Raw genomic sequence first — 17,221 nt, 5'->3', positions numbered from 1 at the left:
ATATGAGAATTAGACTTGCTTAAAGGATATTGAACAGGCAAGTGGAAATTTTACTTTTTTCTTTTCTTGAAATAGCTAAATGAATCATACTTAGCTAGAAGAGAAGAGACTGTTAATTATTTTTACTTTGTAAATCACAAGGAAATTTTCGACAAAGTCTCGTCTCTCCACCTGTCATCAAATGTGTGAAAATCTACAGGAAATGAATGCTCAAAGAAAAGGGTACGTCCCTAATCTTTTATTAACATGAGACTGTCAGATCCACAGAGATATTTTCAAAACAAGAGATATTTTTTCCAATCAGGGGAATGATAAAGTATATTATGGGGAAACAATATGAAATTAGAAGAGGATTATGACTCATCCCTAGCGTAAGCAAGGTTTCATATTTTCTCTTGGCAGACACAAATAAACTTCTAAAATGGTATTACAAGCAGAAAATAAGGTTCAATCTTTAAAAAAGGATTTTTCAGATAAAGAAGTAAGGAGCACTATGTACAGGACACAAAAATCAATACTACTATGGCTGGCTCCACTGTTTATAAATTATTTCTCTCTTTGTGTGTGTGTGTGTGTGTGTGTGTGTGTGTGTGTGTGTGTGTCTGTCTGTCTGTCTGTCTGTCAGACAACTGGGGATAAGAATTCATACATCTGCTGAAGTGAGCTTCAGTCCATGGAAGCTTGTGCCACAATAAATCTAGCTGGCTGGGGAATTCTGGGAACTGTAGATCTTTTTTATGTCTAAAAATGCATAGGATTGCACCCTTAGGACAATATCCAACTGCCTTATTCCACTAGCACAAATGATATTACGCTGTCGGAGATTAGGCTCCAAACTATGGACAAGAAGAGAATTTAACTGAAGTTACATTTGTGCGTGTGTGGCTGTGCAACCTGTTGTGCAAGCGGTTGCGCATTACATTTGTGCAACCCGTTGTGCTAGTAGTTTCACATGTGCAAGTGGTTGTGCAAGTGGTTGCACAATGGAAAGATTCAGTGGAGCTCCACTAACACTATTTGAGCCGGTGGAATCACGCCATTGGCTACTGCCCTTTAAGATGCCGCAAGACTCTTAGGCTGCAGTTGTAGCATATACACTAATCTAGGACCGCTAATCTAGCGGTCTTTATTTCTGAGTAGATATGCATAGGGCTGCTCTGTTAGTGGTTTTTGCTATACCAAATTAACATTCAAGCTGGTGCCCTGCAGAAAAGAAAGATTGGCTGCTGGAGCTGGTCAATAGGTTACATTTAACATTGGAATATTTGCAAGACAAATTTCCCACCCCCAGTTAATCACATAAGACAGGGTGAATCACGTAGGGTTATACCCAACATTCATCTGATTTATTTATTATTATTTATTTATTTATTTATTACATTTCTATACCGCCCAATAGCCGGAGCTCTCTGGGCGGTTCACAAAAATTAAAAACATTCAAAGTATAAAAGAACAGTATCAAACCATACTATAAAATACAATATAAAAGCTCAACCAGATAAAAACAGCAGCAATGCAAAATTACAAATTTAAAACACCAAGTTAAAATTTATTTATAGACTGTTAAAATGCTGGGAGAATAAAAAGGTCTTCACCTGGCGTCTAAAATAATATAATGTAGGTGCCAAACGAACCTCCTTAAGGAGCTCATTCCACAGCCGGGGTGCCACAGCAGAGAAGGCCCTCCTCCTCCTTTAAGCTCCATGCCTCTTTTACCATTCCTTCATCATAGTATTTGTAATATTATGGCTTAGGCCAGGTATCTGAAATACCACCTCCTTCTATGGGAACCTGCTTGGAGCCCCTCAGAATACTAGAACACAGGGTCATCCTAAGAAGCTGAGTAGTGGGAGATCCAGGACAAATAAGAGGAAGTACTTCGTCACACAGTGAATAGTTAAATTATGGAATTCACTACCACAAGATGTAGTGATGGTCACCAATTTGTATGGCTTTAAAAGGGGGTTGGATAAATTCCTGGAGGAGAAGGTTATCAATGGCTACTAGCCCTGATGGTTATGTGCTTCCAGTATCTGAGGCAGTAAGCCTGTGTGCACCAGTTGCTGGGAACATAGGTGGGAGGGTGCTGTTGCACCATATCCTGCTTTTTTGGTCTGTGGTTGACAGCTGGTTGGCCACTTGAACAGAGTGCTGTACTAGATGGACCCTCAGTCTGATCCAGCATGGTACTTCTTATGTTCTTATGTACTTATTTATCATCTGAGGTGCTGTTAGGTGTCCCAGCTCTTACAGTGGTGAGGTTTGTGGGGACGTGAGACAGGGCCTTTTATGTTGCAACGTTACAACTGTAGAATTGTCTCCCAAGTGAGGTTAGGTTGATTCCCTCATTATTGGCCTTTAGAAGGCAGTAAAAATAGAATTGTTCTGCTGAGCTTTCAGTGATTAATGCCACTGAAATTAAAGGGTTCCCCTGTTTTGTCATAATGTACATATTTTATCTGTTTTGTTTTTAGGGTTTTGTTGTTATTTTTTATGGTTTTATTGTAAATCACCTTGAATACAAATTGAGAGGAGGGATAATTCAAAATAAATTCAGTAAATAAATATCATTTACCTGCAACATTTTACAAGAACTGTTTCCTTCTCAGTGTCCCTTCATACCTTTTAGAACAGCCTCCCCAAACGTGGTGCTCTTCAGATGTTTCAGACTTCAGCTCCCATAAGCCCCAGCCAGCATGGCTAATGGAGAGAAATGCTGGGACTTGTAATCCAAAACATCTGGAGGGCACCAGGTTGGAAAAAGCTGCATTAGCCAATGAGCCTTCAGGATGGAGGAGAGGGTCCATTTGTCATTTTATCAGACTGGAGTACTATTTTACCACCTTAAGTCTTTTGAGCAGGCTGGCCTACACATCTAAATAAATGTGGATTTCTTATTCCATGTACATTATGATGTTTCCCATGCACAAGCTGCTCTGAATATTGAAAACAGCCTATGAATGAAGCTATTGTAGGGAATGGTATGTACTGTCCAAAGGAATCTGCTGAATGTATTAATCTGCATTGAATAAACTTATTGTAATCTGTAAGTGTTTGAAAACCATAAAGCAACAAAACCTGTCCCCACCTGTCCCCCCCAATGCCCCCTGCACCTCCCCCCTTGCCACAGTAAGGTTAAAAGAAGAAGAAGAAAACAACCATTGACTCCAGATGATTTTTTTAACCCCCTACCCCATGTTGGGGGTGAGATTTCAGGGAAAAAGTGGGTGGAGGAAAGTTTAATTCCCTCCCCACCCGAGCACCATGGTCCCTGCTCACGCACGTAGGTAAAGAAAACTATCACACACAGCTCACTGTGTGTGATCACCTGAATATTTAGTTTGGCTCTGACTGACAATTTTCTTTCAATATTTCTGAGAGCCCAACCAAGCATTAAATGTCAATATTCCAAGCAAGTCATTAATACCTTGCCATTTTGTTCCACTATTAGTCTGTGATGTCATTTTCCTTTAATAGCAACAGCACACTCTAAATAGCAATGCAAAACAATAGTCTATTCATGTTCGCTTTGAATAGCAGTGACATTCCTGATTGGGTTTATTTGTAGTCTGCTCGTTCTAAAGATTATTTTCTGATTGCCCTCACCAAAAGACACACACCCTATTGAAACATTTATCATTGTATGTATAGCAATGGATAACAGGGCAGTAAAATTGTACTTGTCTGCTCATACCTCAATATTCAGGCAGGTCCCATCTCTACATACTGAAACAGTTTGTAAATGCTACATATGCTCAGTCATTCCAATGTGAGTATGCTGGAAACATCTGATCGCTTACCCCAAAAATATATGGAGTCAGGCCAGGGAATTGTTCTTATCCAGTGCAAACACATTGGAATGAATGAGCATATATAGATCAACACTTGAAAGAGAGGTCTGCCCAGAGGTCAGGATGAAAATGAGCATGATTCTGCTATCACAACAGACACAATTACACTGTCCCAACTAAAACATTTCATATACTCAACATTTACATATGTTCAATTAAGCCTGGAGCTTTCAGTTACCAACAACAAAAACTTAGGGTACAATCCTACGCATGTTCAGGCAGAAAAAAGTCCTATAATCCCCAGTGTGCCCCAGCCAGAGCTGTAGGGTTCTTTTCTGTCTAAACATGCATAGGATTGTACCTATAGGACACAATCCTATGAATTGCACAGGCATCCGATCATTGAATGCAGGGCAGAAGGAGAGGTGGAGGCAATCTTTGCCTCCCTGTCCTCCTCCTTTCCTGATTTTTGTTAGATGGGGAGGGAAGGAGGCTGGCAGAGGCTCTGGATAACTCAAATCCTGGCTTATCTGGTCTCCTCCCTGCCCACCAGAATGCCCCTCTTTCCCCCTCTCCGAGGTCGAGTTTCCAATCTCGGAGGCAACCAGCATGGTTATTTCTAGGCCGGGTGCGAGAGATCAGGGTCAGACATCAAATCTGTAACTACTTCCCAGGTCAGAAAGATGTCTCCAACCTTGGATGGGGGAATCTGACCTATCCTATAGTCCCTGGGACACTCACTGAGGGACCACAGAATTGCTCTCTTAATCTCTTTGATTTTACACTTTCCTAAATATCTGGGGAAAGTGGCTCATGACCGCTAACTTCAAGATTATCTCCTGCCATGAAATTGTAAATTTATTCCTAGATCACATTTTATACTTCCACTGCTTTATGCTTTGTACTAGGTGAACAACGTATACAACCAAGGAAAGGGACTGTTTTGTTCCCATTTGGAAACGAACTGATTCCTTTCCTTGTGATTGGAGTTGGAAGTAGACTCCTGACTCTTTAACACTCACAAGTCCAGCAAAATGGGAGTAAGTGAAATATGTCCTGGCATGTACATAAGTGATAGTAAAGCATCACCTGCTGTTTTTTTGTTTGCTTATCCAGGGAGCTGTCTACATACAGAGAAAGCCCGACAGTGGCTGTGGATCTGTGCCCCTTCAGTTAGACAACGCAAGTGCAGGTTTGCAGTTACCACGGGGCTTCCCCGGGATGCTGCATTCTGAAAAAGTCGGGGATTTACCCTGACTTTTTCAAAGGGAGTGATGTCAACATGGCACTTCCCTGTGTGACATTGCCCTGCAATCAATCTGGGGCCAACCTGACGGTGGAGCCTGGTGGAAGGCGAACAGCAATTGGTCGCCTTCCACCAGGAAGAGGTGGGGGCAGCTCTGGGACCCGGATGGCCACCCAGAAACCCCGTGTTCTCTCCTCGGTGTTGGGATTACCCAACTCCAGGGAAAACGTGAAGTTGAAGAGGGAGGTGGCGCTGTGAAGACAGCCCCCAGAAAAAAGGTTGGCATCAGCAGGATAGCTAATCTGAGGATGGAACTGCATGTCAGGACCACTTCCAAAAATGGCATTCCCATGTCACGTTCTCCCCGTCTCCCCTAAGATGCAGGATCATCTCCTCCATGTTATGATGTTATAATATTATGTATTATGTAGTATTATGTATTTTTCCACCGTCACCAGCACAGCTATTGATGCTGAATGGATCGAGGGGAATTCACAATATCATGACATGATAGAGTAGACTTTCCTAATGTGGTGCCGTCCAGCTGTTTTGAACTTCAGCTCCCATCAGTCCCAGCTATCATCGCCTATGGTCAGGAATGCTGGGTTGAAGCCAAAAACAGTGAACCCACAGATTACGTGGAGAACTCAACAAGCAAAGCTATTTTTTTGGCAGCAGCTCCATGTTGTGCATAACCTGCAATTTCGTTTTGAGTTAACTTCACTGAAAATCTTGTCTGACACAGCTTACATCAAGTGCTTTTTTGTAATTCACACCTTAGTCATGATCCCCCCCCCAATTATGATTGTTGACATGACTGCTGCCCGTTGACTTGTTTTGTAACTTTATTATATTATTTTGGTAATGTAATGTGCACTGCCTTATAATTCTATCGGCCCCGCCTCCATCACAGGCACGCCTGGTAGGAACTCAGGAGAGGGCCTTCTTGGTGACTGTTCCAGGGCTCTGGAACTCCCTGCCCAGGGAGGCTAGACTGACTCCCTCTTTACTATACTTCTGGAGGCCGGCAAAAACTTTTTGTTCTGACAGGCCTTTGGAATAGTCTGTACCTTTGTTAATGTGCTGGATTTTTTATTATTATTGTCATTTGCCTTTTAATCTTTTAAATGTTTTAATACTATAGATGGTTTAATTATATTTTTAACTTTTGTATAATTCTATTTCTATGTTTTAATTTGTAAAGCCACTTTGAGTCCCAGTATTGGGGAAAAGGCAAATAATATGGTAATAATAATAATAATAATAATAATAATAATAATAATAATAATAATAATTAGCCTTCTTTTTATATGCATATAAAATAAATACTTTAACATATAATATTTTTATACATTATATGTATTTAACCTTCTTATATGCTGCTTTGACATCCTTTGGCTGCATATCCCATCTTCAATTTCCACTCCCTCTAGGAATACACATTTTCCCAAAGCAAGTAAATACATAAAATAAAGATGAATCAAGAATGCATATGTTTTTATAAAGCAGCCTTTCTGATTCACATGCCCTTCATGCTCCATGCAAATAGGACGTGTCTTTCAATGCTATTTTGGGGTTGGGGTGTTTTTCCAGTTTAGCTTCATTTAGCTGTTAATTATTCAAACGTGATCTAATGAAGATATAACTTCAGGCTAGTCTCTTGTGACTAGAGTAGTCATGTGTTTTGATTACTGCTGATTCTAATTTTTGAAGAGAGAAACAATTGCCATTTAGAGAACTTGCAAATCACAATAAAAGGAATAAACGTTGCTATCAAAAAGGGAGGAAAAGTTTAAGAATATATTCGGGCAGAGGAAACTTTGCTTCTAAAGCAAGCTACCATGACAATGAAAAAATCATCTTCCATATGGTTGGCAGCTGCAGTTGGTTTAAAACCTTCCCAAAAAGGCACCTTAGCTTTTCCCCAAATCACTGAAAAGTAATACTAACAAAATGTTGCAATGGATTCCAGGTGTGCTGTTTGCCTTTGAAAAGCCCTCTGGAATGCACCACTCCATCCCTCTCACTGCTGCTTCCTCAAAAAGTTCTCCAACCTACCTCCCCACACTGTGTGTGTATACGTTCAATACACCACCACACCATGGCATGGTGTTATGTATGAATCAGACCACTAATTCATCCTTCATCCTCCATGGATATAAGACGTGCCTTTCAACTCTGTCTTGGGTCTTTCTTTCTTTCTTTGAGCATCATCACACAAGGGGAAATCACGTTTGCTTACCATTGCTTCTCCACCCATGTGTTTGCCCCTCATTACTTCCTCTTTTGAAAGAGGAAGTAAACAACGTGGGCCATTCAGTGGGCCATTTTGATTCCGCTGCTTCTCCTGCAAACAGCAGGAGATAGCAGCAACTTCCATCTTTGAAAATAAGTTGGACTTACTGGGGTGGTTTTTTTGTCATGCAAAGAAGGCTAGAAGGGGCGGGAGGCACGCAAGAGGCAGACAATGTCATGAGAGGGACCTGCGAAAATCCATGAGTGCCCAGTAACAAGCGTGCAATAAAATGCTCATCTGATGGAGCTCCGTGTCTTGGCTTCAGTTAACTTTTAGTTATTCAAATGTGATTGAATGGAGATTTAACTTTGCATGGCTGAGTGACCTGCATTCAGCTTGATGGGGTGTGGGGGGCTTCATGTGGCATATACTTCAGAGATGGATGATGGGTATTTGAAAACGTCAGTGTTTCATTTCATCTCATGGATGGTCTCCGTGTTGAAAGTAGGGTGATAGGGAATAGCTGACAGGACTGGAATTGTGGGCTGCAAGTACACACTTTTAGCTTTAGCCTACTTTCTTAACAGTGTGACACCTGGCATAGCAGTATGCACAGCAGAAACACTTAGGTGGTGGTGAAGGTAAAACAAGAAAACATAAACATTTGAATTGTTACACTGCCGGAGTCACTTAGCTTGCTGATTCTTACCTGAAGAGTTTTGACTTTGCCTAGGATGTTTTCTTGTGACATTGCTTGAATTGACTCTTCACTTTCTGCTCGCCCATCAGGTATAAATATACTATCATGGGAAAAAGCCCGTGTTCCCATACTATAACTGGAAGACCTGAAAGGCAATTTGTATAAACAAGACTTTAGTTCACAAGTGTCACCAATCTCAAATGCGACTAGACCATTTCTCCTTGCCCGTTTTTATACATGGCTTTCCCTCATACGAATGTATCTATTTAAAACTGTTTTCTATTCTGTTTTGAAGGCTCGAGGTAGGTGGTAATGTATTCGAATCATATTCTCTCTACAACTTTTCTTTCACTGATTTGTTTGCCACAGAACCATTTGGTGAATATGGAAAAGGCAACTAGCATGAAAGATCTCTTGCATATAAATAATGGCACAAAAATACACAAAGCTTTCCCAGGAGTTATTATTTACTAATGTATCTGAATGTTCAGTTTTCTTAACTTAAAGTTATACAGCAAATGAGATGAGGAGTCATGCATAGCTAACATGAATAGATTTCATAGGCTTTCTAATTCCTAGTTAGATGAGAGATAAATATTGCTTCTTGAAGTTATATAAAGGCAGTCTGAATGGCTTACATCTTTGAAAACTTAGTAAACAGTTAATTAGAGCCACGAAACAAATCTACATTTATTGGTTATTTTTTCTCTAAACATAAATAATAACAGAAACTATATTATACTTTATAGAAAATGAAAAACAGCTAGTTACACCAAACAGAAATTGATTTCAATGGGCTTAAGCACATACACATGTTAGATTTGGCTAATAAGTTTTAAAATAATTTAATATATTCTGTAAGCTGTTACCATAATTTTAGGGCGCTTCAAGAAGAACTGGACACCAGCAAATTCTGCTGTAATCATCAGTCTCCCAATTCCTGGGCATAATCCAACCCATATTAAACATTTTCAAGTCTCGCTGATTTCAGTAGAAGATATTTAATCATATGCCTAATTCTCCTAAAATCAAAAGACTTTAAAGTGTTTAACACCAGCTAGAGTGTGCCCACTGGCTTAAATTGAAAAACAAAACCCATAATGCTGTTCTGGGAACTCTTGAGCAAGAGTTAGCAGAGGACTCCTCACAGTGCAGTGCCACAGTTTATAGTTGTACTAGAGAACGGACCCAGCTTCGCATGGGTGGGAATAGCCTTTATGTTGATGCACTGAAGCCTTCAAGCAAACTTACACAGCTGTCAGAGGTGGACACATTGTGTCCACCCAATCTGAGTGGCGCCATGCCCACTGACACCCCTAGGCACAGCCCCTGGCATGGTGCAGCCCTATAGCCACCTGAGGGAGGGGTCTGTCCCTGAGGGGTGCTGCCCCACTGCAGGAGGAGGGTCAAGCATATAACAGTGTTCCTTGATCTACTAATCTGTTGTGGCTTCAGACTGTATGGAGTGCAAAGCTATGCGCTAGTTAGTGAAGTCTGCCCCTAATGACTGAAATCTAACTGCAGGCTTCAACCACATGGACACACTTGAGTTAATTGAAAGTAATGCATTTTAAAAGCATAATAACTCTGAAGTGCACATTCCTATGGCCACCTTTGTATACATGCCACATTTTAGGGGTTTAGCTTTCACAGTCTTGGAGCTATGGTGATGATGGCAGTCAGACAGATAGAAGCCTTAGCTAGACTTAAGGTTTATCCCGGGATCGTCCCGGGGTCATCCCTGCTCATGTAAATGACACACAGGGAATCCCTGGAACAGGCAGGGACGACCCTAGGACAAACCTTAGGTCTAGATAAGGCCAGAGACACAGCCTCACTAATGATTATAGATAAACATATGGTTAAAATGCATGGTTAAAATTTGCTCACAGCAGTGCTGAATCATTATGCCACATTTGATTGAAATTAAACAAATGGTATTGAAATTATATATTTTTTTTAAAAAAATGATTGGCTACCATTTTGATTCACAATGTCAGACGCAATTTTGTATGTTGAAAATCTGCTTGCTGCTGTATTGAATCATAATGCAAAGTTTGGCGGAAATTGATGAAATGATATTGAAGCAATATGCAACGTTAGACCTATACTAGGCCCACCGCATAAACTCTTCTCAGGCCAAGCTACCACCACTTGAAAACCTGGGGGATGGTTAAATAAAACCTTTCCCCTAGCTATGAGGGAAACAGGTTTGATATAAGATCTGTTTTTTAAATGTACTGTGGGTATGTTCTGATGTGGGTGTTTGGTAACTGTGAGGCAGGTAAATAATGCCAAGCTGACAAGTATTCTTTAGTAGCTAACAAAATAATAATGTTTATTGTCATGTTAAAAGCTTTAAATGAAAATATAATGCTTCCAATCCTGCCTAATCCAAACTCCCCCCACGCCAACCACCTCACTCTCTTCACACCAATCCTAAATCCCTAGAATCAATTGATCTCCTCACTCCACAAACAATTCCAATCTCCACTCCCAACAAAACTCAACAACCCAACACACAAACAACAACCCCTCCCCTCAGCCTACCTGTTACATCACAAACCATACCCACTTAGTTCTAACATTCAATACTCACCAGACATACTACTCTAGATGTTTACAAGATACTCAATTGTGGGGTAACGCCACATTATTTCCCCCCCTTTCTTTTAAAACCTGAGTGAGGAACTGGTTTAATTCTATGTCTTTGATGCAGGGTTTTGGGAATGTGAATGGGTAAACAATTTAAACAACAATAATAACTTACATATTTACATAAACAACCTATAAAGGAAGGGGGGAAAAACCTGGGGGGGATCTACACTACTGCTTTAAAGCGCTTTATAACAGTTTTGACAACTGTTGGGGCCCAGGACACACTGCATATACAGGTTTCAAAACGTTTTCAAAGTGCTTTAAAGTGCTTTAAAAGCAGTAGTGTAGATCCCCCCCTCTTAAATTGGTAAAGTCCCAAAGTCAAGGTTATTGGCTCCAATTTCAGTCCGAGAGCACAATAATAAGACCCAGGGAAAAGTCTTATTTGCTTGCTGCACTCAAGGATTCTCTGCAAGACAGTCCATCTGCCACAACATTCTCATGACCGGCCACATGCTGGATCTCTGCATGGAACTCCTGGAATCATCACAACCATCACCACAACAGTTGGTTGTGGTTCCGCATCGACTGAAGTCACAACAACGTCCGATGATCCATCTGCAGGATGAATCTCTGGCCCCACACATATGGTCTAATCTTGTCCAGGGCCCACACGATCACCAGACACTCCTTCTGCACTGACGAATAGTTCTTCTCCCACTCCAATAGGGGAATGAGACCCAGTTTTGATTTCATGTTTTATTAGGTCAGTTCGTCAAGGCTTGGCACTAAACAGGTGTGAGTACTGCTGCAGTATTTTGTAAAGAAGGATATGCAGCCTTCTTTACAAAACAGAGCTGAGTGTGCCACAATTAAGTTAGTGCAGCTGGGTTCAGACAACATGATAACCCACATTTCAACAACCCACAATTCAACAACAACCCACTCTCAACCCACACTCAACTCCTCATGTTGTCTGAACACAGTCTCTGGCTTAAATTATATAGAACATCAATGAGCAGATGAATATATTCAGTCCAGTTTTCTTTAATCCACATCCTTACCGTTGATAACTTTTTATAGCCACCTCTGCTATATATCTCGATTGGTTTTGCCCCGTTTCTATTATGGCCACACCAGCCCTTCTCTAATCACTCACATTGGCACAAGAGAATTTCAAATTTAGTGACTGATCTGTATTATGTTCCTGCTGGGCTCGTGCATGATTCTAAGAGCATTATTATCACTCAGAAAGCTCCAGTTGTCACTTATTTATAGAAGTGTAGAAAGCTGCCTCCCACTCCCATCATGAAGTCATTCACATATAGAAACAAGAAAATGGAAAATAATATAAACAACATTCTATAATGTCCTGGTTCTGAAAGTCTCTTAAACCCATGTGTCTTATTATGTATGCCCCTTTAGGAGATAACCATTCCAAGACAAGATAATCTTTGGGGTACTATTATATCAGGCTTTGTTTTTTTGTAAACTGAAAATTGACAAAGCATGTAAAATAAAATATATGCCTGGAGCAAGCTCCTGCTGTGTACTTAACAACCCATCTACTTAAATGGCATGGTAATACTATGACAACGGTTGCCATGATACACATGAGTGGCTCCTCAGATCATTATGATTGCTGCATCTGAGGCTGAGTTTACACTAGCATTTTATTAGAGGTTTAACATGGGAATTACTATGGTGAAATATTCCTCTCATAAGATCTGGCTTTATAAGTCCTTCTAATGGTATTGCCATATTTTTACTAAATAATTGCCACCATATTCCTAAATATCCTGCAGCAATCTTTAGTATGTTGTCCATACAGATGATTCAGGACAAAATAATTGCTTTTGTACTCTTAGATAGAAATAATTAATTACAGCAGCCTTCCCCAGTCTAGTGCCCTTTAGATGTCTTGGACTTCCATCACCTCTGCCGGCTGGGAGTTGTAGTCTAACACACCAGGAGAGAAGCAGGTTGGGGAAGGCTGGATTATAGCATTTTCTCATGAGGAGCAATGTCTAGTAATTTCATGAGGATCTTCACACCGGTCCATACTTCTTGAAGATAATTTACACACACTTTGGTCCCAATCACTCATACATATTCAGCACTCTTGTCATCTGATCTTCCATGATGGGATGACTCCCAGCTGAATGTGTAAAATAACCTGTAATGACTGTTTTACACATATCTCAGGAGGGGGTGTTCTCTGTCTGCTAACCATTATGAGACACAAGTTTTCAAGTAGTCACTGACTACCTTAGTCTAACTGGTGAATTACTTCCTACCATAGCTAAAACAAAACCATCAGCAAACAGCAGCAGCAGAATATTTATTACAGGTTTTGCTTTTACAAACATACTTTGGCCTGAGGAATAGCTTATGCATCACAATTGCACAGCTGGAAATATAATTCTGTATGCAGAACGTTATGTCATAATATAAAAAGGCGATGGTTTTGGGGGAAGGGGGCATAATTTATTAATTTATTCATTACATTTTTATACCGCCCAATAGCTGAAGCTCTATGGGCGGTTCACAAAAATTTAAACCATGAAGAGCATAAAAACAACCAACAATTTAAAAACACGAATACAAAATACAATATAAAAAGCACAACCAGGATTAAAATCATACGTATGCAGATTGATACACTACACCAGCATCTTCCAGAAATGCCAGCTTTGACAAAATGAGGAAGGTTCTAAAGACACCAGATTTTTCTAATAGTTAATCTCTTTTGCATTTCAGATGCAAGATTAGAGCCTGCCTATCCCTGGAGTATGGCAGAGATCCAAACCTGTATGGTATAGCTGTTCAGTGTTGGATCCTGATTGGGTAGATCTGAATTCAAATCCCTGCTCCGCCATGAGTCTCACTAGGTGGGTTTTCTCAAATTACTGGCTCAGTTCAGAAAACAAATTTCTCAACGGTGGTTTTAGAACTCCATGGTGGAGTTTTTACATCACCGTTGGGAAATGTGTTGTCTGGAGGGAAAACTCCATTCAACGGTGGAGTGTTTTTGGAAAACACTCCACACAGAATACCCACGCTGTGCAGAGAATTCCTGCACAACCGTTATGTTGTGTGGCGGGCTCCTTGAAATTTTCTGTTGCGTTGCTTTGACTTTTCCCACTAGCTATAGAGTTCCCTGGCAAGATCGGTGAAAGGAGCAAGTGTCGCTCTAGGAGAGCCACCGGGATTGTTTTTTCCACAGCAATGGCTGATGGAATACCATCGGGTGGAGCAGGGGAGGAGAGAGGGCGGAGGAACTGTCAATCAAACATCACAATGGATTTTACTCAACTCCACAGTAGCCCACAGCCACATGGCGGTGTTAGAACATATTGTGTGGGGAGTACCCCCTAAAAACTCAATCGTTGATTGGAGTTTTCACACTGCATTGACTAATGTGTTGTCTGAACTGAGCCACTGTCTCTCCACCTTCTCACAGGATAGCTGTGAGTATAAAAAACAGATAACTCTGCCTAACTCTACTGATGCTATCCTGAACTCCTTGGGGAAAGGGCAGGATTCAAAATGTGATAAATAAATAAAAGTGCCAAATAATATAAAAAAAACAAGAAAAAGGGGAAATGTTACTCCAGACACATGGGATTCCCAATAGACTTACTCAACCTGGTGCCTTCCAGATGTGTTGGACTGCAACTCCCATAATTCCCAGCCAGCATAGCCAACACATCTGGAAGGCACCAGGTTGGGGAAGGTTGACCTAATAAAATATTAGGTTTAATATTAAATCTACATGTACGGATATGGTAATATCCTCTGTTAGGCCCATTGAGAAATGAGAGTTGGTAGGAAAGAGAAGCGGGCTGTGGTGGAGAGGGGTGGCAACAGAAGAAGCTCATTCTGTCACACATCTGACACTGAAAAGCAACAGGCCTAAACTTCAGTATGGGTCTGAAAATACACTAATTTTTCCCCAATTGTGGAAGGGTAATACATTGTTTCACCTGAGCCGATTTCAAATCAAGAGGTGGGGGGACTTGTCTGTCATTACATATTATTTCTTTCATTAATGCATGTTCTAAATAATCCTCACTGCATGTAAGAAGCCGCACGGGGGGGGAGTGACAATCTCCTATTTTATCTTTTGTAAAGCAACATGGTAGCTAAAGGTGCTTGAGATTAATGATGATGTTATTATTATTATTAAACACCTTATAATATTGTGTTTAGCATGATGGCCTAAGATTATTAACAAAGTAGGTTGCAGAAGCTATTGTCCTGATATCACCGACTTCAACGTTCAAATTATGGAATGGCTTACTTCAAAAGAACTTCTCTAAGTAATGATTTATACGTTTATGAGAAGTGTCTCTACAACACATAGGCCTTAGCTAGACCTAAGATTTATCCCGGGATCGTCCCGGGGTCATCCCTGTTCATGTAAATGACACACAGGATATCCCGGGAGCAGGCAGGGACGACCCCAGGATAAACCTAAGGCCATAATCTCCAATTTACAGTCATGTGACAAAATGCAAAAAGTTGTACTTCATATAAAACGCTCACTGTGTCTACAATGATTCTTCCAGGCAGGCACAGGATAAAAGATGCAGCAAAAGTAAAATGCAGAGATTTCATTACCTCAGACCACTGTTCGTCTCTTCATCAGAAGACAGTGCACCATTACAGACATTTCCGAAGGAATTGCTTGGCTTCAACTTGGTGTCCTCGTGGTCTGGCGTTGCCTCCTGTTTTTTTCTCCTACCGAAAAACTTCTTAAAAGGCTGGAATTTGCTGGCCTTTTTCTTGTCTGCAGATAACAAGACAAATACGCACAGGAGCTTATCAACATTGCACCTCTGAGAACACCGGTGAATAACAACTCAGTTAAGCACTCGCCAAGGAAGAATGAGGCCAAAGAGCAGGCACAAGTCTAAGCAAACGCTGCGCTTTGAATTTAAATGTGTGTCTGCCACTCGCTGTCAAGGAAGGACCTATATTGCAAACACAAAATTGAAATCATTAAAAAATGTTCCCCGTAGATTTAAAGATTCACTCTTTGGTGTCAGACCAGAGTCATATTTTGTGAACCGCCCAGAGAGCTTCGGCTATTGGGAGGTATAAAAATGTAATAAATAAATAAATAAATAAATAAATATTTTAAAAGGAAGATGTCTCTTTGCAACAGCCATAATGCTATAGCAATATGAATCTGATAGTGGAATTAATTTATGTAGGTTTTTGCTCAACACACTCCTCTATCCACATTGCTGAAAAAATGGCATCTGCAACAGATGCTAGCCATCACAATTTGAAGAGCACAAACTTATTATTTAAATAATGCTATCAGTCAGGATGTGTAAATCCTTCATACCACACAAATGGTTTAGTTACATGATAGGTGGAGCAAAGGATAGAGGGCTTGCCATAGATGTTAATTCAGGGTTTGCTTTCTTGTGTCAAAACTAGGGGTGTGCACGGACCCCCCGTTCCGCTTCACTTGCAGATCCGCCATTTTCGGAGCAGGCCGCTTCACCCCGCCCCCGCTCTGCCCACTTCCGCTCCGCTCTGCTCGGAGCTCCGTTTTTTCCCCCATAGGGTTGCATTGAAAGCTAAAGTTAGAAACCTCAAACTTGGCACCATGAAAGCTTATCCACGTGTCCACACGCACGCCAAGTTTCAAGCAAATCCCATCATCCCCTGATTTTTGGCGAATTTTTGAAAATCGGGCACCCCATTCAGGCCCCTTGGGATAGCTCCGTCAATTTGCACGTTAGAAACCTCAAACTCGGCACCAGGACAGCTTATCCATGTGTCCACATGGACACCCAGACTCAAGGCAGTCCCATCATCCCCTGATTTTTGGCACGGCTCTAACCTCTAACGCACCACCCATAACCCTAATTCACACCCCTTTCGATAGCTCCGTCAATTTGCACGTTAGAAACCTCAAACTCGGCACCATGATAGCTTATCCATGTGTCCATGTATAAGAATATAATAATATGTTTAAGAATATTACTAAATGTAGGGAAATGGGACAAGAAGTGTGTGTATGCTTTCCCCAAAATGCTCAATCTGTGGCTGTTGCACTACACAAAAGCAGGCTTTAAGAGAGGGGAGGGGGGAAACGAACCAAACAAACAAACACACACTCCAAAATTTAAAAATAAAGTTTATATTAAATCAAAGTAAGGGAAAAACACAGAGCAAACTAAGCAAAAAGTCAGAAAGAAGCAAACAAACACACGCGCCAAGCTAAAATCCTAATCTATCTCCAAAGTACACAGCAGCAGCTAGCTAAGTAGACCCTCTCCCAACGAATGAAAAACCCACAAGATGCTGAGAGCTCAAAGATCTCAGGATGACTCTGCCTTAGTCCCCCCGCTTGAACGCTGGGATTGGAGGATGCTTCATGAGGAGATCAATTCTCATCAGGATTGGGAGTTGAATGTGCCTGTCATTGCTTCAAAAATAAATTAAAAAACCCAAACCGTTTGTTGACCCGATTTTTTAAAAATTCTAGCACGCGACCTGCACGACGTAGAGGTGAGAGTAGTCTCAAAATGACCCCCATCCACGACTCTCTGTGCACAAGAATTTTCAGAACGATAGCTTAACCCCCCCCAGTTATCCCCGATTCTTTCCCGCAATGCAATTCTATGGGC

The 17,221-nt window shown here is 41.0% G+C and overlaps 1 protein-coding gene across 1 annotated transcript in view; it reads right to left on the bottom strand.

The window, feature by feature from the left end:
• Positions 1-15,359, bottom strand: part of CRACD (capping protein inhibiting regulator of actin dynamics) — a 43,852-nt gene extending 28,493 nt beyond the window's left edge. The window contains exons 1-2 of the mRNA XM_063135557.1: positions 15,195-15,359; positions 7,983-8,118 (exon numbers count right to left, since the gene is read on the bottom strand). Of these exons, the coding sequence (XP_062991627.1) occupies positions 7,983-8,102 (120 nt within the window). The 5' untranslated portion in view covers positions 8,103-8,118; positions 15,195-15,359. The remainder of the gene's footprint in view (positions 1-7,982; positions 8,119-15,194) is intronic.
• Positions 15,360-17,221: the final 1,862 nt, after the last annotated feature.

Source organism: Elgaria multicarinata, chromosome 10 (genome assembly GCF_023053635.1).
Source record: "Elgaria multicarinata webbii isolate HBS135686 ecotype San Diego chromosome 10, rElgMul1.1.pri, whole genome shotgun sequence".
NCBI lineage: Eukaryota > Metazoa > Chordata > Lepidosauria > Squamata > Anguidae > Elgaria > Elgaria multicarinata.
The sequence above is the reverse complement of the archived record's forward strand: the minus strand, read 5'-3'. Positions and strand labels throughout refer to the sequence as shown.